Here is a 24,059-nt window from a genome sequence, read left to right as displayed (position 1 = left end):
AGCTGAGGCAATCCCGGAAAGGCCACACTGAGATTCCCCACACCTCTTCCAAAAAAAAAGGTGAGGGATGCTCTGTGACTGCCCACAGAAAATCCAGGTATGAGATGCCCACCGAGCTGGAAAAGGGCTTTTTCAGCAGGGAATTGGCAACAAGGGGATGGCAATGGCACTGTCTCCAGCCACTGTTTCCCCTCCCTCCCACAGTGACACAGCTCCATTGGGAACATCAATGCCAGCAGTGCTTGGCCGCAGGGGCTTTGGTGCCCAGTGGGGGACAAATCCAGGCTATCGACTGAAGTGACACATTCCTGATGGTGCAGGATGGTGCCCTGGAAGCACCGGGACAGCACAGGTGCAGCTTGGACCAAAATGGGGAAAATGGTCTTTTCTCGTTATTGTTGTAATTAAAAGAAAATAATTCATTTTTATCTGTCCAGAGGGGCACAGCAGGGGCAGAGCACTGGCTGCGGCCAGTGTGCCCAGCTGCTGGGGTGGGGACCAGGGAGAGCGGGTCCCATGGCCAGGGGATGCCCAGGGGCTGTTTGTGGGGGGACATGGCCGGACACACGGATGGATGGCCGGACACACGGATGGACACATGGATGGACACACGGACAGACATGGCCGGACACACGGATGGACACATGGATGGACACACGGACAGACATGGCCGGACACACGGATGGACACATGGATGGACACACGGACAGACATGGCCGGACACACGGATGGACACATGGATGGACACACGGACAGACATGGCCGGACACACGGACAGACACATGGCCAGGCACACAGACGGACGCACGGACGAACACGCGGATGGACACATGCACACAGGGCCGGACACGCGAACACACGGACGGACAGACACACGCACGGACACAGGGCCGGACATGCGGATGGACACACAGATACACAGCCGGACACACGGCGACATGAATGGACGGACACAGGGCCAGCCACACGGCTGTACACGCGGATGGACACACGGCCACGTGGATGGACACACGGCCACGTGGACGGACACACGGACACAGGGCCGGGCGCGCGGATGGACACACGGCCACGCGGATGGACACACGGCCGCCGCCGGACGCTCGGACCCCGCGGCCCCGGCGGGCGGTGCGGCCGGAACCGGAGCGGCCGCGCGTGCGCTCTGCGGCGACGGCGCCGCTGCCGGCGGGCCCATGACGGCCGAGCTGCGGGCCCGGGGCGGCGGCGGCGGCGGCGGCGGCGGGGTGAGAGCGGGGGGGAGACGGCGGGGCTGGGCGCGGGGCTCGGCGCGGGGCGGGAGGGAGGCGGCGACTCCCGCGCGGGGCCGGGGCTGCTGCCGGCCGTGCTCTCCCGCCGCGGCGGCCCCGCTCCGCCCCGAGCCTGCGGCCCGCGGCCGCTCGGGGCCGGCCCCCAGCGCTTCCCCCTCTCCCCGGCCGCGGTGCCCCGTCCCACTGGACAACGGTCCCGGTCCGCGCGTGTTTCGTTGGGAATAACGGGCCCCGCGCGGGTCGGCCCCGCCCCGCCGGTAACGCCGGTGCCACGGGAAAGGGCACGGGCGGCTCGGCGGGCGCGCAGACACCCCGCTCCTCTGCAGGGAGCAGGAACGCGTGTTCTCCGCTCCCCGCCGCTGAACGGCGTCTCCCGCCACCCCTTAACAAAAACTGCTGCTCTCAAACTTCAGAGCTCTGCGTAAATTGTTTCAAAAAGGACCCGGACCTGGCCACGAGGCTGTGTCAGTGCTCAGGGAGCTGCAGCCGGACCGTCCCGAATTGACACAGGGGTCTGCGCTGTTCTGTAGCATCTCTGTGCTCTCAGGACCCGAGAGATGCGTGTCAGAGAGGTCAGAGTTACAGCCGTGAGTGGGATGAGGGTATCAGCTCTTTGGTTGTGTGTTAGAAGTGGCATTAGTGTGGCAGCCGTGACCGAATGGTGCCCGCTGTATGCGCCGCGTCCATGCAGGAGGAGGTTGCTGCCCGCTGCTGCTTCCCGTGATGGACACTGGTTTGGGAAAGCCTCGGCCAGGAACGCAGGCTTTGTTCCGGCTGCTGCCCGCGGGTTTCCAGCCCTCTCTCTATCCGTTTTTCCCCACGATAAAAAGCGTGGCTGAGGTGTGGAGGCTGAAGGCCGAGGCTCTGGGTGCCTCTTCCATGCCACCGCCTTCCTCCTCCTCGCACGTGCTTATTTCTGGAACCCCCTTAAACTCCTGCACTGTACGTGCTCCCTTCCCCACTCACTGCTTCTCATCCAAACAAACTTCTGAGCACGGTGAGTCACCTCGGAGTGAGGAAAATGCAAAACTTTTCTATTCCGTTGCTCCTGGCCAGCCTTGTAATTTTTATCTATAGTTCCCTCCTTCCTCTCAGCTGCTTGGTTTTGTACTCTTTTCCTGTTGCTGTAATTTAATACTAATAGGATTTGTTTGGGTAGTTATTTTTCAGCAGGTAGGGCCGTGGTTGGGTTTGGGTTTCCAAGTGCAGGGTATGTTAGCAGCGGTAGCACGCTGGTGTTAATTACCAGCTATGGAGCTTGTTTTATAACCCCATGGCGTGTAACTTCAAACAGCAATAACCAAACTAGTTATGGCAACAAAACCACAAACTCCCCAAAATCTTAACAAATTAGTTGCAGAGAGTGTGCTTCCCAGTGGCTTTTGTGGGCTGGTAGGCAGCCACAAGCCTCTTAAAACTGTTATAGGATAAGCTCTCTGTTGTTAACACAAAACTTTTCTCAAAGGCTGAATAAAATCAAGCTGGAATCATTGGAATATTAAGTGGTAACTTAGAGCACAGGATCAGTAATTGGCTTTTATGCTTACAGCAACCTGGCAGCCTTTGTGAGTTCTCCTTCTGGTGGAGCAGAAAAACCCCAGAAAATCATGCCCTGTCCTGCCTTGGATTTCATTATTGTATTGCAGTTTATTAGGGAGGGTGGTTTTTTTCCTTCACTTAAAAAATCCTCCCTGCGGCGTAAGGTGGGGTCGGCCGACGCGCACGGCGCACGCTAAGACAGCGAAATTAGCAACATGATTTAAGTGGTTTGCCTTTGTGAGAGTGTGCCCGCCCCACGCCTCACAGCCTTGGCTCCTCATCAGGCATCCAGTGTGTCTTGGCTCTTCTCAGGAATAAAGTGTGTGGGAAAAGATGGGGGAGTGTGCACATGCGCACGTGCTTTTTCTTGTAAAAGTTGAGTGGTATTTTAGGTGAGACTAGCATGGGCAACTTGCTAGGGGTATTCCCACCAGAAACAATCTAGGAGGTTTTTTGTTTCAATGGCTGACACAGATGTGTGCTGTATTTGTGTGTGGAGTAGCATCTGTCACCAGTATGGGTGGGGAACTCAAAAAAGTTGTTCACTCTCTACTTACTGGATGGAACTTGTTCTCCAGCGGCCTGAAAGCATCTTACATGTTTTCTCAATGATGAGAGTAAGTAGAAACTTGAATTTATTTTCTTGCAGCTTTGCTGGTTAAGATTAATTAAATGTGTGATCTTAAGGAGCTGGGATAGGTTGGGTTGTGCTGACAGCAGGATCCTGGACAGCCTTTGTAAATCAGATTATGCAACATGGTCCCTGCGGTTGTTCCTGTTGTAATGTCCTTCCCATACTACATGCAGTGCCAGTGTTATGGAGCCACACCTTGGTTGTCACCCAGGCTGAACTGTTGGCAGCAGCATCAGCTGAACTGTGGCTGTGATTGGGGGTACTGGGACCTCCAGCACTGGGGAGAGCTGCCTCTCCCAATAGCTGTTGACTGAGATTATTTGTGGTTTGGCAAGCGCAGTTACCACCCTGTGCAAAGCTAAGGCTGCAAAGATTTTATAAGTCTGGTAAAGAGAATTTTTGTAGTCTTTTAAGTGTCTGAACTGGCCAAAGGACAGGTTGTGAACCGTAGCTTGGGACCTTGAGCAGTGAATGTCTCACCAAACCTTGAGTGGCCTGTGTGGAGGGTGAAGGAGGAGCAATAACAGCCTCCCAGGCTCCCACTCTGACACCTTATTGTCAGTGAGACGTGACACCCACAAATGGCATGTGCCACCAGACTGAAAATAGCTCCCACCAGTGCCCTGGGATCCTTATATGTCCCGCTGCACATGCTGCTGCCTCGGAGGGGGCAGGGAGCCCCTTCCCACTGCAGATGTAGCACATCCAACAGCAGGGGTAGCCTGTCCTCCCGGGCCTGCCTGCATTTTCCTGAGGATATACCAGATTGAACATTAGTCTGTGAATTTAGCAGGGAAAAAACCTGAGTGCAATGTTCAAGCTGATGTTGGTATTTCCATCAAGCAAGTGTGACTGGGCTTGTGTGTCACTCTCTTAGAAAGGAAGGAAAGAAACAGTGGTCCGGTGAGCCCTCAGCAAGCCTTGCAGAAACAGCTTGATGTCCATCCTGGTCACATTTTTACATGAGCTTTCTTTATTTCTTGCACATAGGATTGCCAGATGCTCTTAAACCAGATGAAAGAGATCACAGAAATCCAGGATTCAGCACTCCTGCTCGCAGCTCTTAAGGTTTGTATATATTGTCATTGTTCTCGGGAAAGAGAGCTCTGAATTTGCCCAAAAAGTCAGGCAAGTTCAGGCTCTCTCCAAACAGAGCACACAGGTCGGATGTTTGCTGGTGTGTCTGTGGGCTGATGCTGAGCTGATCCTCATTAGAATGGTCGGTGCGTGCCTGTGGGAGCTATCCAGGAACAGCCTGGATGCATGAGAGGCAAAGGGTAAATCCTTTGCTGCTTTTCTTCTCCTTACTGGTGCATTATTTTTGCACTATCATTCTATCAGGCTGCTAATGGAGACCTGATGGAAGCAGTCACCTTCCTGACAGAGGAGCACGCTCAGGAGCCGGCGCAGGACGTGGCTGCTGCAGAGCCGTCTGCCTGGGAAGGGAGTGCGGTGGGCAAACAGCTCCCACAGGGTAAGTCCGTCACCTCTGCTCGCCCTGACGGCTTCACATGTTTGTGTGAGCTCAGAGGGGAAGTATCTGTCCCCCTGCTTCTGACAGCACATCCCTCTGGCTCCTGTGAGGATCTGATTTTGCCAGTACTGATCTCTTAATAGTGTTCTAATAACGTTCATAGGTGACACATCACAGTTAAAAAGCTGGTGTTCCCATTTCATTATTTCAGGAGCTCTGAACTGTTCCTGCAAGCTCTGGATTTGGCTGTAAGGAAATCTGGGCACAGAACACAGCTGCGTGCTCTGCCCTGTTCTCATCCAGCCCACTCGGTGGCTCTCGGGTTGCCTGGCACGATCTGAACAGGAATTTCTGTTTAAAACCTGATCTAGAAAATTTTGCTCATATCAATTGAAAAACTGTATTCGTGAAGTGTGATGTTTTCTAGAGGTTCCTTTTAAAGAGAAGGTTTGCTGCTGGTGTTGGGACACTGATCAGAGCGCTGCCTTCTCTTCTAGATGTTAGTGCTGCACCTGCCCCTCTCAACCAAGACAACCTTCACACAACCAACACCGTCAGACCCCTGGAATCACCAAAAGCTCCAGCTGCAGAAAGGGATGCAGCCGAAAGGTCAGTGGGGCCGTAAATGGGCTCTGGTTTTCCCAGGTATCATAAGTGGGTTCTTAAGCTGATAACTGCAGAGCAAACATGGATTACCTACCAGGTGGACACCTACTGGCTAGAGGGGAGTTTGATTCCCATAGCTGTTGGGAATCTTCGGGGAGTGTTTTACAGCACAGCGTTCATCTCTCGTGACAGACCACAGGACACGCATTCCGCTGAAAACAAAAACCGCTCCAAAAGGAAACGCTGTGAAGTCTGGGGAGAGAACTCCAAGCAGAATGACTGGAGAAGAGTGGGTGACTGGCCTGTTGGAATGAAAAATATAGGAAATACATGTTGGTTTAGTGCTGTTATACAGGTAAACTGTAAGAAAGTTCTCTTTTTCTGATAGCAAACTTGCTGCAGTCTTGGAGTCAAAACGTTTCTCCATTAGAAGTAAATACGCAGCAACTCTGTGAAGGGATCATCATATGCAGATGAGTGAATGTGACCCTGCTCAAACACAGAAACTTCTGGGTTTATGTGATGTGACTGTGATGTGTTCTGGGCCTGCACAGAAAGAGCCAAAGAGCAGTTAAATAGGCTTTAAATAGGCTTTGCTTAAAAATAGCTACAGATACAGAGAATCTGTGTGTCCATACCCAGGGCTTTGTGCGGTGATGGCCAAGTGCCTACTGAATGATAGAAGCTTGGCAAAATGAACTGATAATTTAATTTTACTGCAGTTATTGTTGGCTCCATAACACATGGTGTATCATATTCCATTTAATGCAATACACAGGCATAGATGCTTGGACAAATGAACAACTAGGCAGGTATATTATTAGTGATGACCTAAAGAAGAGACAGCAGTAAGTGGAACCGAGCAGATTTGTCTCTCCTAACAATTTTACATCAGCAGAGAGATGTTAATCATTTGTCTCCAGCTCTGAGAGGAAGTAAGAAAGCTGCAAATAGGCCTTTCTCACTGAGGCTTGTTCTTGAGTGCTTTTCTGAGGCTACCTATGCAGAATAGAATGCTCTTTCCTAAAATGTTATTTCTCAGTCCTAGAAATGGCAGGATGAGATTTTGTCCTTGGGTGGCTACGAACACACTGTTCTAGCACAGGGGCTGTAAACGTTGTAAACGTGTTCAGTAACACAGGTGAACACAGGGCCACTGGGGAGGGAGAAGTTTGCAAAATAAAGCTGTGGGGTCAGAGTGTGACAGCGGGGCGTCAACTTGCAGTGAGTCCGATCCTTGCAGATGCTGACTGGGCTTTATCTCTCCTCTCCTTTTAGTCTCTGTTTCAGTTGCCAGAATTCCGGAGGCTCGTCCTGGGGTACTCCCTCTCACAGAAAGTGCTTGAAAGTTGTCGTAGTCACACTGTAAGTTTTTGATTCAGTAACACTGTCAAGTTTTCCTCTTTTGTGGTGTAGCGTTCTGCTCTCTCTATAAGCAGATTTAATTTGGGGCCATCTGCGACTACTGTGCCTGTGTTAATGGCTTTAAAATCATCTGGCTATGTTAAAGACAAATTTGGGAAATAGTTCTCAAGGACAGAATCGGGATAGGAAAAAAAAGAGCTGCTTCTTGCAACACTGACCTCTAGAGCCTTTAACTGCCATATGGGGAGAAATTCTTCTCATAAAACTTCTTTGGCAGCTCCAGATTATTCATTGGTTTGCATACACAATAGAAGAACCAGTATTTGAGGCAGTCTGCAGGTCCCTCTAGCCCCAGTAGTTTCTGAGAGTGGTCAGCAGAAGGTGCTTAGAAAATACTTAAGAGAAAAAGGCATACATAAAATAATCCTTTGCTTGTTATATCCCAGCTTGTGGCTACCACCATTTAAGAGAGTTTGCTTTATTTGCTTTCATGTGTACTCTCAATTCTCTAAAAAGCCTAAAGTGCAGATGGAATAAATTCATAAATTCACCAGCTTTTGCCTTCTGATTTAGCAACTATAATTTCTGGCACTCTTTTCCCTAAAGGTTTTGTTTTGGTTAACTTTTTTCTCCCATGTGTCTGTTGGGAGAAAAGATTGGGATTCCCAGAAATGACACCGCACATCTTCCTGCTTTTGCCCTTTTTTATGTCACCTCTTTCCTTAGTTGTTGGGTACCTTTTACAATATGTGCATGTGGTGTTCTGTAGCACTTAGTTTTAAGATGCTGCTTTTTTGAGTTGCAGGAAGGCTTTGGCTTCTCTTCTTTTTGCAATGCAGGGAAAAAGAAATATCGCATTCATGCAAGAACTTCAGAGTCTGTTTGCATTAATGCTGGGGACACGGCGTAAGTTCGTAGACCCTTCTGCAGCACTGGAACTCTTGAGGGACGTGTTTAGATCTGCTGAAGAACCGCAGGTAAAACCACGTTGAAAAGCCTTTTGCTCTCTTTGAACCGGCAGTCACAGCCACAGCAATCCCATTTTGCTTCATCCTGCTGGTGCTTCCAGAGGCCTCTTCCCCTGTTTGTCAGCCGACAAGCAGCTGTCCTGGTGTCATTTAGGCAGAATGTACGTGCGTGCTAATTAACCAGCCAGCGTAGCACTACCCAGTGCCATCTGCGTAGTCGGGTAGCGATCACGATAATTTCCTCTGATCTAGTGTTCAGATGAGCAGAGTGTTCATTATCAGCCTAAATCAGCACACAGCACTTCAGTCTCACACGTAATTCAGCTGGGTGGGTACAGCAGTATCAGTCGGGTTGTGTTCAGTGGGTCTGTGACACCAGCAGACCAGGGGGACACTTTCTCATGGGTGTCACGATTGACTCTCCGCTTCTGTCTCTCTTCTAGCAAGATGTGAGTGAATTTACGCACAAACTACTGGACTGGCTGGAGGATGCATTCCAGCTCACTGTGAATGTCACGTGAGTCCTGGGTGATCTCGGGAGTTTGACCCGACTCTAAGGAGAGTTTTAATAAATAGGAGGACTTTACATGAAAATTTTGAGCAAATGAGAGTTCTTTATTTGCCGTGGGTGAGGCTCTTTAAGCTCAAAATGTCCTTACAAACCATGGTGTCCACATCTCCTGTCAGTGCCTATGCAGCCTGTGGAGTAAATGAGCTTTTGAGGGGAGTTCGGTAGAGCTGGTGAACAGGAAAGGTCTGGGTTTTTGGAACTGCATTTCAAAAGCTGGCGCCTTAACATCTTTTTTCCCCTTTGCCAGTGCAGGTGTTATAATATTCTTTAGAGCATGAAAATGGATAAGAAGCTTCCTCTGTATTTTGTGCTTTGATAGAAAACTGTACTTTTGCCTGTAGACTCCCAAAGCAGAGGCTTAGATTACTACCTGTGGTTTTTTTGCAGCCTCCAGGTGCAAATGAATGTGTGCTTTTGCTTTTTGAAACAGGAGCCCTGGGGACAAATCTAAAAACCCAATGGTGCAGCTCTTCTATGGGACTTTCCTGACTGAGGGTGTCCACGAAGGTGAGTTAAGGCTTCGGTAGACTCAACTTTTTAACTCATTTGAATGTTTCAGAGTTAACCAGAGTTCTTTGTTCTCTTGAGTTAGCTCATGGTTTTTGTATGGTTTCCATCATCCAGGCAACACTTTTTCCAAGATTGAGACCTTTGGTCAGTATCCCCTTCAGGTAAATGGTTATCGGAACTTGAGTGAGTGCCTGGAAGGAGCCATGGTGGAGGGAGAGATGGATGAGGCGACAGCATCTCAATCAGTGAAGTATGGACAGGAGGTTAGTTTTACCTCTTTTTGTCAAGCCTTTGGTTGCCTGCTGCAGGGAAGTGCAGCACACACAGCACAGAGGTACCTCTGATAACTTTAAATGGCAACTGTGAGTGTTCCCTAAGAACTGAAAACAAAATATTGTCTGGATAGCTGGAATCTCTTAAATAGTGTCACATGGTGAGACACTAAGTCTTTGCTGATTTGTAAAGATGTGTTGTCCTATGTAACCAGTTCAAGGAGTTTATTTTGAATTGCCAAGGTCAACGTTCGCTTCTGAATCAAGTGTGATGAAGTCTCTCTCTTTCTGTTGAAGCCTGCCTGTACCTGAGTAGGGGGAGACCTACTGCCTCCATGTTTTCGGAGGGTAAAAGTACAGTGCTTAACTCCATGGTATGCCATTTGGAATTTGTCTTTCTCCCTGTTATACTGTGTGCGGTTTGGGGTTTTTCTTCCTTTCACTTGTATTTTCTGACTGTGGTGATTTTTTTTCTTTCTTTTTTTTTTTTAATCTCACTAATCACAAATCAATCATAAAATACTTAGTTGCAGCAAACTAGAAGGTGAAGGTGCACCATTACATTCAGCATCCCCTGTGTAAGTGCAGCTGGAGTTAGCTTCGAGAAAGGCTGGGAAACAACATGAAGACGTTGGCAAAGGTGTTTGGTGTAGGTGGGGCAGTGAAGGTATTTCAGTTCTGTGAGAATGTCTGAAAATTGTGTTTAAAATAGCAAAGGAGAAATGAAGTGCTGGGCGGGTGAGCCCTGTTCCAACTCTGGACTCAAATGTTTGTTCTGAGTTTTCCCGGTTTCTGCCTGAAGCCATTCAGGTGTGTTTACAGGGGATGTGGGTGAAGCTGGTGTGGGCTGGCACTGGAGACAAAGGGACATAGCAGCTCATTGGCCAGGTTAATTTCAATCCAGGCTTTTTAGTTCCTCCAAATCCTTTGTCTAAAATTAAGGGAAATTTGACCGATCATGGAGTTGTTTTAATCATTCTTTGCATAGATAGAAGGAAAAGGCTCTGGCCTAATTTCTGAGAAACCTGACTGGATAGTTTCACTTCCTAGGATATGGTGGCTAGTGGGTGGCATGATAGAAGACATAGGGAATAAGGTGATTTTGTCTCCCAAGCACCTAGATAAGTGTGCTGAAGCTCAAAGCAACACTGGGATTAACGGGAGTTTACCTTTCTCGCAGACAACAGGACTGTAAATCATTCCTCCTCTTTGGTTGTGGGCTCCTTCTCACAAAACTCTGGTGTGGGAGAGGTTTGTTGTGGCAGCACACCTAACATGAATCTCACAAAGCAAAAGAAGCTTAGTGTGCTCATCCCAAGTCCAGAGGGGAGCATGGAGTGGGTGGTGCCAAGCTGAAATAGGTGAAGGAAGTTTCTGGCAGTGGATGCTGCAAGTATTTGTGAACCCAAGAAGAGAGAGAGGAAGTGTAAATTCAACTGTGAATTCTTCTTTCAGCATGGCTCTTTGAAACAGTGTATGAAGCTACAGAAAGTGGGGGTCTTCTCTGAATCCCCTAAATCAGGGAGTTTATAGTTAGAGTGAGAGAGGATAAGGAACCCAGTGCAGTGGGAGGACTCCTGGTTTGTTCATCATTGCACATGATCTCAGAAAAGAGTTCTCTTGGGGGCTCTTGGCTGATGTGCAGAGTGTGTGTAGCCTCTGCTAATTTGTGAAATTCAGTGCTGGATTTCTTAGTAATCCATCAAGCTGGATGCATCAGACAATGACAAGTAACTTTGAGAGCAATTCTGAGGCTTTTTCACAGTAAAAATGTAAAATGGAAGCATAAATTTTTACTTATAAAATTTGGCTTTTCGACTTCACAAACAAAACCTGATTCAGTGCCTAAGGACAGAGACATTTAAATCAGTCTATAATCATGTGGTATCAGTCTAAAATGTGCCATTAGCAGTCATCTTAAAACAAGTCCCTTTGGGGCATTTCTGCTTTTGTTACAGCGCTGGTTTACAAAACTCCCACCAGTTCTGACCTTTGAACTCTCCCGATTTGAGTTCAATCAGTCACTAGGACAGCCAGAGAAAATTCACACCAAGCTAGAGTTTCCCCAGACTATTTATATGGACAGGTGAGTTACCTTGTATGTTTAAAGCTGTTGGTTTATTGTAAATAAAGAAATTTAAAAGATTGTTTGGATGAGCAAGGAAAGATTCTAAAATGTTTACAGAAGATTGTGGGTGTTAGAAGTAAACAAATCTCACCCTACTGGCGGGGCTCTATATTTCTGTTTAGGTACCTCTACTGCAATAAAGAGCTTATTCAGATGAAGAGAGAAGAAATGAAGAGATTGAAGGAGAAAGTGGTGATTCTGCAACAGAAACTAGAAAGGTGAGTAGTTAGCTGGCTTTGTTTTTGTGCCTTCTGGAAGTGTGCAAATGTTTCCTTTTAAATGAGCTTTCCAGTAACAGAGAAACTTGTAGAGGAAGGAGGAACAGCACTGGGTTTGTTCTCAGAAGTGTGGAGAGGGGAAGTGAGGTTTCAAAAACAAACCTGTAGGTGCTATGGTTTCTGAATATTACTGATACTGTTACAGGAATAAATTCTTTAAAGAGCACAGTTGCCGCTGTGCATTGGCAGGGGAGGCGTGGAAGCCCAGTAATACATTAAAAAGAATCTATGTTACTGTACATATTAGAGATCCCCTCCTGCTTAGAGTTTGGCATTATTGACAGGAGGAGGAAGGAGATCGATAGGGAAGACCTGGTTTGGGGACAGCCAGAAGATTTCATGTCTCAGGTGCTCTGTGTAAAAATCCTTTTACTCAGCGTGGAACTCACAGTTGGTATTTTGAAGTGGCAGTTCTGTGGCCGTGGCAGCAGAGGGTTGTGCTGTGTCACAGCAGCCCCGGTGCCATCTGTGCTCGGGGACGTTCTGGTGGCAGAGAGAGCACAGGGTGTAACCAGGCCTCATGGGCAGCACCCCACAGGCTCTGGCTGGCATGGGGTTAATTGTCTCCAGATTGGTGCTGTGTTTTGTGTTTGTGGCCAAAACGTGCTGATAGCACAAAGCTTGTGGCTGCTGCTGAGCAGTGCCCACAGCCTCAAGGCTTTCAAGGTCACCTGGGTTTTTCTTCTCCTTCCTTCACTTGCTAAACTGTCTTCATCCCAACCCAGCAGTTTTCTCCCCTCTTGCTCTTCTCTTGTCCCCTGAGGTTTAACCTGTCTCATTCCCTCATTCATGCAACACCTTGCATTTTTCCATAGGTACATGGAATATGGCTCTGGCCCAGCCCGCTTTCCACTGCCTGACATGCTGCAGTATATGCTCGAGTTCATCAGTACAAAGCCAGCTGTGGCTGTTCCCTCTGCTCAGGGCTCTCAGACAACACTCCTGCACTCCCAAGCTGAGCCTCGTGTTTTGGACGTGTTTTCACAGCCCAGTGGGTCAGTAAACAAAAATAAAAAGGATTCACAGGAGAACACTTCACCTCCCAGCTAAATGCTCCTGGGTGGCATTCCAAAAGTGGGTTATTTATCTGGGCACTGGTGAGCATGATGCTCTAATGTACAAGTGCTTGTGCAGGTAGTGGGTCCCTGCTTTGCTGGTCACTTGGTTCTGTTGGTTTAAATAGAACACTGCATGTTCTTTCTCCTTGTCCAAAAGCATCCCCATATTCCTTGTCTAAGCAGCAAGTCTGAGTTAAATTACGTGCTCTTTTTGGTTAGGCTATTCATTTTTTTGCTTCGTCAACCAGTAAATTACAGCAATATTGGATTATTATATCCCAAGCCGACATGGTTGGTTTAACAATCTAAATTAAGCTGAGTAAATACACGAGTTTCTTAGTAGTAATGAAAGGAATTTTTAGAATTGCTCATTGTGGATCTGTGCTTACAGAATTCTATAAGAATTTTCCCTTGTATTTGTCCTGTATTTTAGTCTGATCTGTGAAGGCAGAAGCACCTTTCAGTGTACTTTTCCCTTTACATTTTGTACCACCCTGAAAGGGAAGTCCTACTCCAGCTCAGGAGTAATTTTTGTTTGGTTTATTTAGTATTCTTTTCCAAAAAGAGAGAAAACAAGAGAAAGATTGAAAAACCTGTCCACTACTCTTGGATTTTGCTCCACAGCATATTAGAAAGGACGGATACTAGTACCGAAGATGGAGCTTTCTTTTTGGCAAATTCTTCACCACAGCAAAACTCCAACATGGAGCTCCAGCCTTCTGTTCCACCAGCAGAATTGTTTGAACATCCAGCTCCCCACGTGGTCTCCGAGGAGGAGCTGAACCTGGTTCGGACATGTCTGCAGAGATGGAGAAACGAGATCAAACAAGATGTGCAAGGTTGGCCCCAAATGCATTTGTAGTGATTTTCTCCTGAATACCAGCCTGGTTTCACCTCTGTTGCTTTGCTGGATACAGCCTGAACCACAGATAATCTTGTCCCTGTCTGAGCTCTGGTGTTGAGTATATCTTATAGTTCCAGCCTGGCTTCAAACTTTTTGAAGTGAAAGGGGCTGGCATAGCCTGATGAGTAGTCATTAATTTTTAGGCATTTCTCTCATTGGTGATGTTCTTGGCAGATCTGAAGGAGTCTATTGCCAGAACCAACCTGTCCATCGAACAAATGTACCTTGACCCTCTCCTACGACAGGTAGGAAATGCAGCTTCAGTACCTAAATATTAAACCAGTTTGCTGATACTGGTTTTTGTCAGTTTAAATTGCCCTCTTTGATATATTGTAAAGTTCCTAGTGATGAAGCAGAGTACGATTTATTTATGAAAATCTTGTTTCTTCTTTCCTTAAAAATCAGCTCGTAGTAGAAAATTTATCAAATTGCTCAGTTCTTGTGCCAGGCTACCCCTCTGAACACCCGTGCTGTTTCAGCACAGAGATCAGGCAGAGTCAGTCCCTAACAGCACGTGTGAACAGTGTCGGTGTCACTTCGCAGGTTCCCTATCGTTTGCACGCAGTCCTGGTCCACGAAGGGCAAGCCAATGCTGGGCATTACTGGGCCTTCATATACAACCAGCCTCGGAAAAGGTGGCTCAAATACAACGACATCTCGGTGACAGAGTCATCATGGGAAGAGCTGGAGCGAGAGTCGTTTGGAGGCCTGAGGAACACCAGTGCCTACTGCCTGATGTACATCAGTGACCAGGTGTCCTGTGTTGGTGCAGGTACTGAGCCACAGCCGCTGGTTAATGACAGGTTTGCGTGTTGGTGTGTCCCTCTGGGCTGTGTGATCATTGTGTTCCTCAGCCTTCCTATGGCATCAATTGCCTTTTGACAAAGCACAAAACTTCACCTCGCATGGAAGTGAAATAATCTACTTTGTACTCAATTAATTTGTAAATCCCTGATAGGGCTGAAAACTGCAGGGAGAACTATCCAGGTGAGATTGGGAACAGCACCTCATGCATTATTTATATGCGTACAAACTCAGGCTGCCCTTTTGCCATCTTCACTTTGACTCTTTGCAGCATTTATATGGCAGTGTTTGTTTACTGAGGGTGTGTGAATTACCTGCTTCTTTATCTCTCCCATTTTTATCACATTTCCTGAGTCATTTGTTTGGTCTTTGGTGATTCCATTACATTGAATGTAAACAGGCTGGGTTTTGTGCAGCCTTTCTCCATGTGTGAGGTAACAGTATCTGAGTGGCTCAGACTTACAAGTGTATTTGCAGTGCCAATGTATAAATAGTTTTGTGGAGAAATTGCGGTGCACGTGGCACTAGACATGGCAAACAGCTGTACAAGAACCCAATAATTTCATCCATGGCTCATTTTGATGTAATAAATAGAAGGAAACAATGGAGAGCTGTCATTCTGTTCATTGCTAAGTGTGGCTGATGAGAATCTAGAGTTTGTTCTTTGTTTTCCTATGACAGTTCTGAAATGAAACCACGGGGTGGTTTTTTCTCCTATTTAATGCAATTTTTGTTGATTTTTAAAAACACTTTGCTTTTGCAATGAGTGCATAAGAAATATCTGCTGTAGAGAATTGCCATTTGCTTTTGATAAATTTTAGATCTTGTCTAAAGCTGATGCTGCTTGGGTTTTGTGCTATTTTAAAAGTGAATATTGAAGTAGATCTAAAAAGCATTGAGAAATACCAGTGTGACATTTATACTATAAAACCCATGCACATCCCTACCTTCACCTGCTGTGCGGTGCTGCAGGTGTGACACCTCTGGCTGAGCTGTTGGCAGTTGACAGTTCAGTGCTGTTCCCTGTATGACTGGAGCCCTTGGATCAGGATGTGTCTGACCTGCATCAGCAGGCACTGCTTCTGGAATTGCTCTGTGTTAAATCCTGTCCAGTGGTAGAACAAAACTAGGTTTTGTTTCAGATAACTCTGTAGATTTTTTATTTTTGCACCTTTGCTTCTGGGTCACCTTATATTACAAAGCCAGTAGAAAGTTTGGGGGTTTCCCCGTTTCTCCCTCAGCCAGTTTGCTTTTGGCTGCCCATAATGTTGTGTGTGTATTTAGTCCCTAAGGGTGGTGTCCTGCCACAATGTGTTTCTTTATGCTGGTCTTGCATTTCCTCCAGATGAGGATGAGGGCCCAGAGGCTGTACAGATCCAGAAAGAAGTGGAAGCCTTGACCCCAGAACTGAGACAATACATCCAGAAGGACAACTGGCGCCTGGAGCAGGAGGCAGAGGAGTGGGAGGAGGAGCAGTCTTGCAAGATTCCGCAGATGGAGCCTTCGCCTGCTTCTGAATCGCAGGACCTCTCCTCTGAGTCAAGACCAGGTAATCCCACTCTGAATTTGCAAACTGTGTTGGAACCAGTAACAGCCAGCTGGTTGCCAGTGCCACTGCGTTGGAACCTTGCACAAATGTCTCAGAATGCAGAAGCAGCTGTGGGTGAAGCAGCAAAGGCAGCTGCTGGAGGCTTTGCCCTTGCAGTACAAAAGGCTGTTCTGGTTCTGCATGTGCATCCTTCCAGGCTTGTCCCCAGAAATGCTGTTTCTTGTTCACTTAATCATCATGGGCTAATCTCAGTTCACTTCCAGCTTTTTCTTTTTTTCATAAATATCAAGTGGACAAGTGCTGTTCTCTGGAGTGGGAAACGTTACTTGACAATCCCTGATGACATGTGCCATTCCCACTGGAAAGGGGTACGCACACACTCACGTGAAGTGCCTTCACCTCTGGGATGAAGGCAGCAGCTGTGTAACACTGCATGGACAAGCTGCAAAACGTTTTAGAACAAGAGAGAAGTGTTGCAGCTGGTGCTCACTAGTACCACACCTCTGTCCTGACAGATCAGTTGTCGGTCTGTGAGCAGAGTGTGCACTCCCTGTCCTTGGAGCACGCCAGGATTGCCCAGGAGCAGACTGCCAAGGCCATCGCCAACACTGCCGACGCCTACGAGAAGAACGGCGTCGAGGCAGCTCTGTGCGAGGTAGGAGCTGAGCCCTGGCCCAGAAGCCAGCCCCTTGTCTCTTGTCTTCTTGACAGACCTTTGCTTTTCCCATTTCTATGAACTTCTGTAGCCACGTTTAACTCAGTCCCCTTTGACTTTCCTGTATTTTGCTTTGGATTTTCTTACTCTCTTTCTTCTTTTTCTTCTCGGCCACAGCCCAAGGAGGTAGAGCCGCTGAAGGCCCAGCCGGGAGAAACAGCCCTCACAGTTCAGGCAGAGCAGCCCCAGGATTCTCAGGAAGCAGAGGCTGCTGCCCAAACTAGCTCACAGGTCTCTGAAGTGGAAATCCCCAGTGTGGGGAAGATTCCCGTTAGATCTGATGCAGACGGATATAATGAGGAGGTACAGATCCCAGTGCAGGGGTTAATTACTGCCGCTTGTTAGCCCGTAGTTTTGTAGTTAGCTGGCTTTGAGCTGCCCTAAGGGTGGGTGTGATAGTGTCTGTCACAGGAACAACGCCCTGTACAAAGTGCATTTTCCCACTGTGGAAAGGAAGCTGGACAGACCAAATTGTTCCATAATTCCATTTCTAAATACCATTAGAAAAGCAGCTCTGTAAGAGTGCTCAATTGGTCGATCTGCACATTGGTCCTAAGTCCTTTTTCTGGCACAACTGTATCATAATTAATCCCACCTGTGTTAATTTTTTTACAAGCTTCTTTGCTCGCTGTAGTTACAGTTTTGTCCCCTCTCTCAAAGACCTTATCCCTAACAGCAGAACTTACATACTCTGCCCACTGCTTTTTTTGGGTCTGGCCATTTAACCACTCACACACATGTTCAAGCAGTGTTTTGGAAGTTCAGTCTCTTTCACAAGTGTAGTTGGATTTCACGCAAACACTGAGGCTGTCACTCCTTGAGTATGTCTGATGTGCTTGTGTGAAATTGGCACAAGGAATTTCTGTGCCACAGGTGCTGTTCTCATTTTATATGGCTTAGGAAGATTGAGTGGGACACGGGGGTCATGGCTAGCAGGCTTTGCCTTCTCACTTGTTTAATTTTCAAATTCAAGGCTTGGAGTGACGAGCCTTTAGATCTTTAAATGCCTAAGAAAAGCCCTGCATGTAAAGCGCATGTGATCGATAGAGTCAGTAGAATGCAAGTAACTCACAGCCCCAGTTATCACACCTGTACTCGTATGATTTCCTTTAAACCTTATCTTTTGAAAGTTTCTTCCATTCTTCACCGTGCCTTTCTCTTCTTTCCCTGTCTGTTACTGTTTTCCTTGTTCTTGTTTGTGTCTGTTCTCCTGCTTTCATGGTAGGTGATGCTGAGTCCAGCCATGCAAGGTGTCATCCTGGCTATTGCAAAAGCCCGCCAGACCTTTGATCGCGATGGGTCTGAAGCAGGGCTTGTTAAGGTATTGATTTGTTTGCTAAATCCAATAGTATGGATATCTGTTTTCTTAGAATGGGGAATCTGTGCTGTACTGACAGATCAAGAATGTGAAGGGAACAATTTGTGCAGTTTTTCTTCTAGCTAATGACCTTTGTCCTGCATTTTAGTTCCTGCTCTCTTATTGTGATGACATATCTGTCTGTTNAAACAACTTTTAGAGCTTCCAAGAAAGAACTCACTCCTCCCAGGGCAAACAGCATTTTTTTTCCTGCTTATTCTTTTAGTACTGTGAAATTCGTTTTTTTTGGTCCTGAACATGCTCCCTTACTGTGACCTCTGTTGTCAAACGTGTCCTCGAGAAATGTCTGCATGAACAGAGGGTGTTGAGAGCATAAGCACTGCTGAATGTTGAAGCTGATGTTAGATTTTACAGGCAGGTAGATTTAACTAAAAGTGCCACATGGGAAGAATCACCCATGGTGGTAATCTGTGGGAATATAAATCACAAGGTACTCTTGCACCTCCTCCAGGTACAAGTGTGCAGCAGTTGATTTTTGCAGCCTGAGCACTTGCAGGATGGTTAGCAAACCTGTCTGAGGCAGCTGTACCCCCTCTCTCAAAGTCATTTGGGCTCTCCAGCACTTTTGGAAGCACGCACTTCATGTGCAGGGTTTGCCTGGCTGTGGGGGCCATTGGTTTGTAGTTGAGATGTTCGTGGGCTTCCGTTCACCACTGGAATATTACCAGGCTTGATGTCACCATGGGAATCCCATCAAAGAGGACAGGTTTGAGCTCCCTGTCAGCTGCTGTGGCATTCCCACGGGCAGACAGGTAAATATGTCCGTGTGTGTGTTCCGTCGGCAGGCATTCCACGAGGAGTACTCCCGGCTGTACCTGCTTTCCAAAGAGACCCCGACCCCCCAAAACGACGCCCGGTTGCAGCACGTACTCATCTACTTCTTGCAGAACAACGCTCCACAGCAGGTGGTGGAACGGACCCTCCTTGAGCAGTTTGCAGACAAAAACCTCAGCTATGACGAGCGGTGGGTGCCCAGGATTCCAGGGAAGGCTTTTCTCACCTGCATGCAGCTGGGGCCACTGTTCTGATTTTTCTCTTTCTCTGCTCACATGGAGCAGGTCCATCAGCATCATGAAGGTGGCACGAGCAAAGCTGAGAGAAATTGGTCCTGACGACGTTGACATGGAGGAGTACAAGGTAAGGGACTAGAGAGCTGCCTCTGATCTTTCACACTATCCCAACTGGCACTGTCCGAAGTGGGAAATGGGGAGCACAGCCTGGAGCTGTGCTGGCAAACCCGGGGTTCACTGCACACCTGTCAGCAGCGTGGGGCTGCAGGAGGGGGCTGCGGGAGAAAGAATACACTGGAAATCTCCTGAGCTTGGAGGAGTGTCTGCAGTTGGCTAAATTCATTTACCTGTCACTTATGAGAGACGTTCAGTCACTAGAGAGGGTAAAATCTGACACCCTTTAGAGTCACAGGGGACCCCAGACTGTGCGTGTGGGTGTTCGGGGTGAGGCTGACGCTCTGCTTCGCTCCTGCTCCTCACAGAGATGGCACGAGGACTACAGCCTTTTCCGTAAGGTGTCCATTTACCTGCTGACGGGGTTGGAGCTCTACCAGAATAGAAAGTAAGTTCCTCTAATTGTGTGTTTGGACAAGATAAGCTGTAGCTAAAAGTGAAGGCCACTCTGACAGAATTTCTTTCCAACCCGTGATGGCCAGTTTGTGTTCGGTCCTGTGTTTGAGGCCAGGACTGGCTTTCTTTTTGACCTGCTAAAAGCCCTTTCTTGAATTGAGAGTTGACCTTGATTAACAGTTCAAATATGAGATTGAGCTGCTGGCCAGCTGTCTGACAGTTTCTGAGAGTTTTTCCTAAGTTTTTTGTCTGGGAAGTACAACTTTATATTTTATTTTCCAGAGATGGGTTTTCAGGAATGACTGCCGTAACTTTGGGATTTTTCACCTCAGGCCCCTTTATTAAAATTAAATTGTCTCAAAGTGGACATTATGCTTTGTGTAAACACACACTTTAGAGTCCTCTAGACCCAAAGGGCCTTGGTTTCCTCCTTACCTCTCTAGAAACTGTATTTTACATAAATTGTGCAGGATGGAAGAGAACAGTGTCATTTTAAGAAAGATAGAAATCAGAAAAGTCATTTTTCTAATCCAGAAAATAAACAGGCTTTCCAAAATTATTCCTTGATGGAAACAGAATTGAATTCTGGGGTGGTTCACAGTGACAAACTACCAAATTCAGGTGGGCAAATTGACACGAGGCTGGGCAAGAGCAGATTAGAGCTTCCCTGAATTGTCCTAGTCCCTGTCAGCGATTCTGTTTTCTCACCTGGGGCAGGGGTTTAGAAGCCAGAAATATGTGAGGGACCTGAAAACATGACCTTCTGCACTTGGAGTGTTCTCTCAAAGTGCAGTGCAAAAAATAAATGAAAATGTTGTACTGGAACTTGGCTTTAAGGGGCTCTGCCAAGATGCTCGTTAGGCATTGCGGGCAAAAAGGAGCAGGAAGGGCTTGTCATGGGACATCTGTTCATTTGTGCTTTTGCGAGGAAATACAGCTTTTCCCATCAGGCCTGGTGCTAGTGAGCCGGGCCCAGCGGGAAAGGTTTCCTGAGGTGAGCCGAGGGACTGGCTGCAGTCATGGCCCTGCCAGAGCCCAAGGCCTGCAGAGCTGACCCTCTTCTCCCAGGTACCAGGAGTCGCTCACCTACCTGGTCCATGCCTACCAAAGTAACGAGAAGCTGCTGCTGAAGGGAACCAACCGAGGCGTGAACGAGTCACTGATCGCCTTGTACAGAAGGAAGTGTCTCCTGGTTTGTATCGAGGAGCTCAGCTCTCACTCTTGGAGAGGAGGGGAGGGAGCAGCTGGGGCACCGTGGTAGCCAAGACCAGTGTAACTGTCTCTCCTGTGTCTATTGCTGTGGGTCTGCCCCTTGCTGAGTACCAGCAGCAGTATGGAAATAATAATGATAATTCAGTGACAGAGCGTGCCATACAGCTCTCAGGGAATTCAGGCAAAGGCAGATCTAGGTCTTGGCATCTTAAAACCAGAGTTGTAAATAAGCCATATGCATTCTGTATGTAGATACAGAAAATTACATGTATGTGTATGAATATATACATTTACCAGTTTGTTTTCTATGGTGTGGTTCCCATGATTAAAGGTGGCTGTTCCACCACAGCCCAGCACCTGGTGCTGTTAGTCCTTGTTCTCTGCATGGCTGCTGGTGCAGGGCATGAGCTGGACCTTTCCTGGCTATCCATGGTCCATGCTTGCTCTTTACAAGTCTGTCCCCAATTCTCCCTTTGCCTCCAGAAGCTGAATGAGGTGGCAGCCTCTCTGTTCGTCAGCTCTGAAGAAGCTCGTGTGTCAGAGGGCGTGAGCATCCTGAATGAGCAGATCATCCCTTGCATGCACCTCATGAACAACTTTGATATCTCCAGAGAGGACCTGGATGCCATCGAGGTCATGAGGAACCACTGGTGCTCATATTTGGGACGAGAAGACATGGACGGTAGGGAACAGCTGCTGGCCTTACCTTTGTTGTGCTGATCATGGGCAGGGCAGTGTCTGGATCTGAACTGGGAAAGAATTAAAGGACCATTTAAAACACTTCCTTAAATTTCTGGCATCTGCACTGTAGGGGCCTTTCTGATTGTGGGAGGAGAAATCAATTTGAATCACCTATTGAATTCTGTTACAGAAGAATTTAATCTTTTGCACTAAACTAAGCTGCAGAAGGATCTCTCTTCCCTGAAATGGGACAGCTGATGTCCCAAGAATGGCTTAGTGTTCCCTCAGGGGGCTTGGGTCTTCTGTTAGGGTTTCTCCCTGACTGGAGGTACCCAGGGATGGCAGGTGAATGCAGACATGCTCAGTGGCATGGCACACTCCTCTTCAGGAGGGAGCAGCAGGTGTTATCCGAGGCCAGGGTTGTGGGAGATTGGGTGGGGGAGCAGATTCAGAGCATCTCTGTGTTCTGAAGAGATGTTGTTGTAGAGCTGAATGTTGGTTCTGGGCAGCTCTTCTTGTTCTGTAATTCCTTCTGGAGTCAGACTTCTGTGATTCCCCTCAGGTCATTTCTGTTCAGTTAAATTGGTCCTGACCTGCCCTGATCTGTGTGTGAAGGTTTGGGGTTTTTATCACTAGCAGAGGGTAAACTTGATGAAGGAAAATAATGCAAAAACATAGAGGTTTATTCTCAGAATACTGTTGTAGAATTTAAAATTGGATACATTTATCTCAGTACACCAGTGTTCCATTCTTGGGCTGGCTGTGACCCCCAGAGGTTTTTAAAGAACCAGAAGTTGAGCGCTCACCCCGCCTGGGTTGCGTGAGCTGTCTCAGCTGTGCTGCTGGCTCTTCTCACTCCAGGTGCCTGTGCTGTACCACACACTCCAGTGGCATCTGTGTGTCCACTCCCAGGCACAGACCTTCACTGGGAGCAGACAGTGCCTGCTCCATGTGGGCCGAGCTGCCCTGTCTGAAGGGGAACGGGCTGTGAAGGCTCTGTTCTCCTCAATATTTGAGCATTGCCCAGTGATTCCTGGCCTGACAGCCAGTACAACAGCGCCTTTTGTGTGTCCTGGTGGGACATGGCCGTGGCCCCTGGCAGCCAGGTGGCAGTGGAGCTTCCTTCGCAAAGCCCTGGGTAGGCGGGCAGGATGAGGACTGGCCAAGCTGGGCGGCAGCTGGTGCGATGCCTCCTCTGGTCAGCAGGCGCTGCTCATCCCCGGTGATGGGCTGGGCAGCTCTGGGTGCAGGGACAGGAGTCTGCAAGAGGCGTCACGGTGGCACAGCCCATTAGCTCATGGCCTGGAGCCCTCTGCCATCTGCTGCCACTGACCGTTTCCTCCTCTCCCCCTTGACAGCAAAGCTGCAGCTGAAGCTGGGCGAGCTGCTGCCCCGGCTCCTCGATGGCTCCACCGAGGTCATTGTGCTGAAAGAGCCCCCGAAGATCTGGTCCAACTCCCCCTACGACCTCTGCAGCCGCTTTGCGGCCGTGATGGAGTCCATTCATGGGGCCTCGACCGTGACCGTGAAATAGCCCACAGACCACTCGCTGTGCCACAGTGTCACACTGCTCACCTGCCCGGGCCTCCATCGGGTAGTGCTGGAGCGGGAGAGGGGGCAGTTTGGCTTCCGAGCTGTGTTCTTTGTAAATATAAGTGAGTAAAAAGCAGTATTGCACTTCTGAGGCAGAAAGTGAGGCAGTAATGAGAAGGACCTGGACGACTGTTGTAGCATTGAGGCACAGGCCCCCACAGCACCACAGGGCCCAGCCCAGCTCCAGGGGTTCTTCTGTCCTGACAGCTTTCTAGATGTGACCCCTGGGCCTGTGATGGCACAAGAGCCCGGCTCCTCTGTGCACAGTGCTGCGCGTTGTCACTGGACTGTCAGATACTTTTACAGCTCCCTGAATGGTCACTGCCACAGGTTGCACGTTGTGATCCAGCCGGGCTCCTGCTCGCAGGAGCCTGGGCTGAGTGAGGAGGAGGCAGCGAGGAGCGGCAGCTCACACTGTCGTGTGGGCAGTCGTGCACGCAGCTGCATGTTGTGGTCAAGCCAAGCAGGCTTTTGCCTTTTGTATTCCAGCTGGCACCAGAAATCACGCAGGAGCCTTTCTCGGAGAGGCACAGGCAAATCCTGGTAGTGAGGAGCCAGGACGGGGCTGTGAGTTTGTGCTGGGCGGGAGCTGACTGACTCGGGGCAATCACACCACCCCAAAGGATATTCCTCTCACAGCCGGAAGGCAAACTTTCTTCTCCCCTTGGGTGGAGTGTCAGGGCTGGATGAGTGTTGCTGACAACTGTGAGGGCTCAGATCAGCCCATTGTGTTGGTGGTGGGTTTTTTTGTTGACTTTGTTAATGAAGTGCCCTGTTGGCATTTCCTTTTGCGGGTGCCCTGTGCTTGTGTTTAAGCTGTTTGAGCTGCAGCAGCTGTTGTAAGCCAAAAGTTCTGAGTCAGTGGAGGGGGATCCTGCTTGTTGGGACTATGCAGAGTTTTCTAACAGTGCAATAAAAGCATTTGTTCTATGTTAGAATGAAAAAGCTCCCTCCGTGTCTTTATTTCGCTCTGGG

At 48.3% G+C, this 24,059-nt stretch overlaps 1 protein-coding gene across 4 annotated transcripts; it reads left to right on the top strand.

The window, feature by feature from the left end:
- Nucleotides 1-1,189: 1,189 nt before the first annotated feature.
- USP28 (ubiquitin specific peptidase 28) lies at nt 1,190-24,029 on the top strand. 4 transcript variants are annotated; one of them, XM_017809561.1, is made up of 26 exons: nt 1,190-1,241; nt 4,429-4,506; nt 4,780-4,912; nt 5,410-5,521; nt 5,711-5,873; nt 6,797-6,883; nt 7,723-7,860; nt 8,295-8,368; nt 8,853-8,929; nt 9,047-9,195; nt 11,163-11,290; nt 11,455-11,550; nt 12,426-12,605; nt 13,293-13,507; nt 13,747-13,817; nt 14,116-14,344; nt 15,722-15,925; nt 16,441-16,580; nt 16,758-16,943; nt 17,866-17,961; nt 18,804-18,982; nt 19,077-19,155; nt 19,511-19,590; nt 20,667-20,790; nt 21,294-21,492; nt 22,850-24,029. In XM_017809561.1, the coding sequence occupies exons 1-26, from the start codon at nt 1,191-1,193 to the stop codon at nt 23,023-23,025; spliced, it is 3,444 nt and encodes a 1,147-aa protein (XP_017665050.1). In that variant the 5' UTR covers nt 1,190; the 3' UTR covers nt 23,026-24,029. The 4 variants fall into 4 exon arrangements, with proteins under 4 accessions (XP_017665050.1, XP_017665052.1, XP_017665053.1 ...); XM_017809562.1 differs by lacking the exon at nt 1,190-1,241 and adding an exon at nt 1,516-1,837; XM_017809563.1 differs by lacking the exon at nt 17,866-17,961.
- Nucleotides 24,030-24,059: the final 30 nt, after the last annotated feature.

This window comes from Lepidothrix coronata, unplaced genomic scaffold, assembly GCF_001604755.1.
Source record: "Lepidothrix coronata isolate B3197 unplaced genomic scaffold, Lepidothrix_coronata-1.0 Scaffold27, whole genome shotgun sequence".
Classification (NCBI taxonomy): domain Eukaryota; kingdom Metazoa; phylum Chordata; class Aves; order Passeriformes; family Pipridae; genus Lepidothrix; species Lepidothrix coronata.
This window is presented reverse-complemented; position numbering and strand designations above follow the sequence as displayed.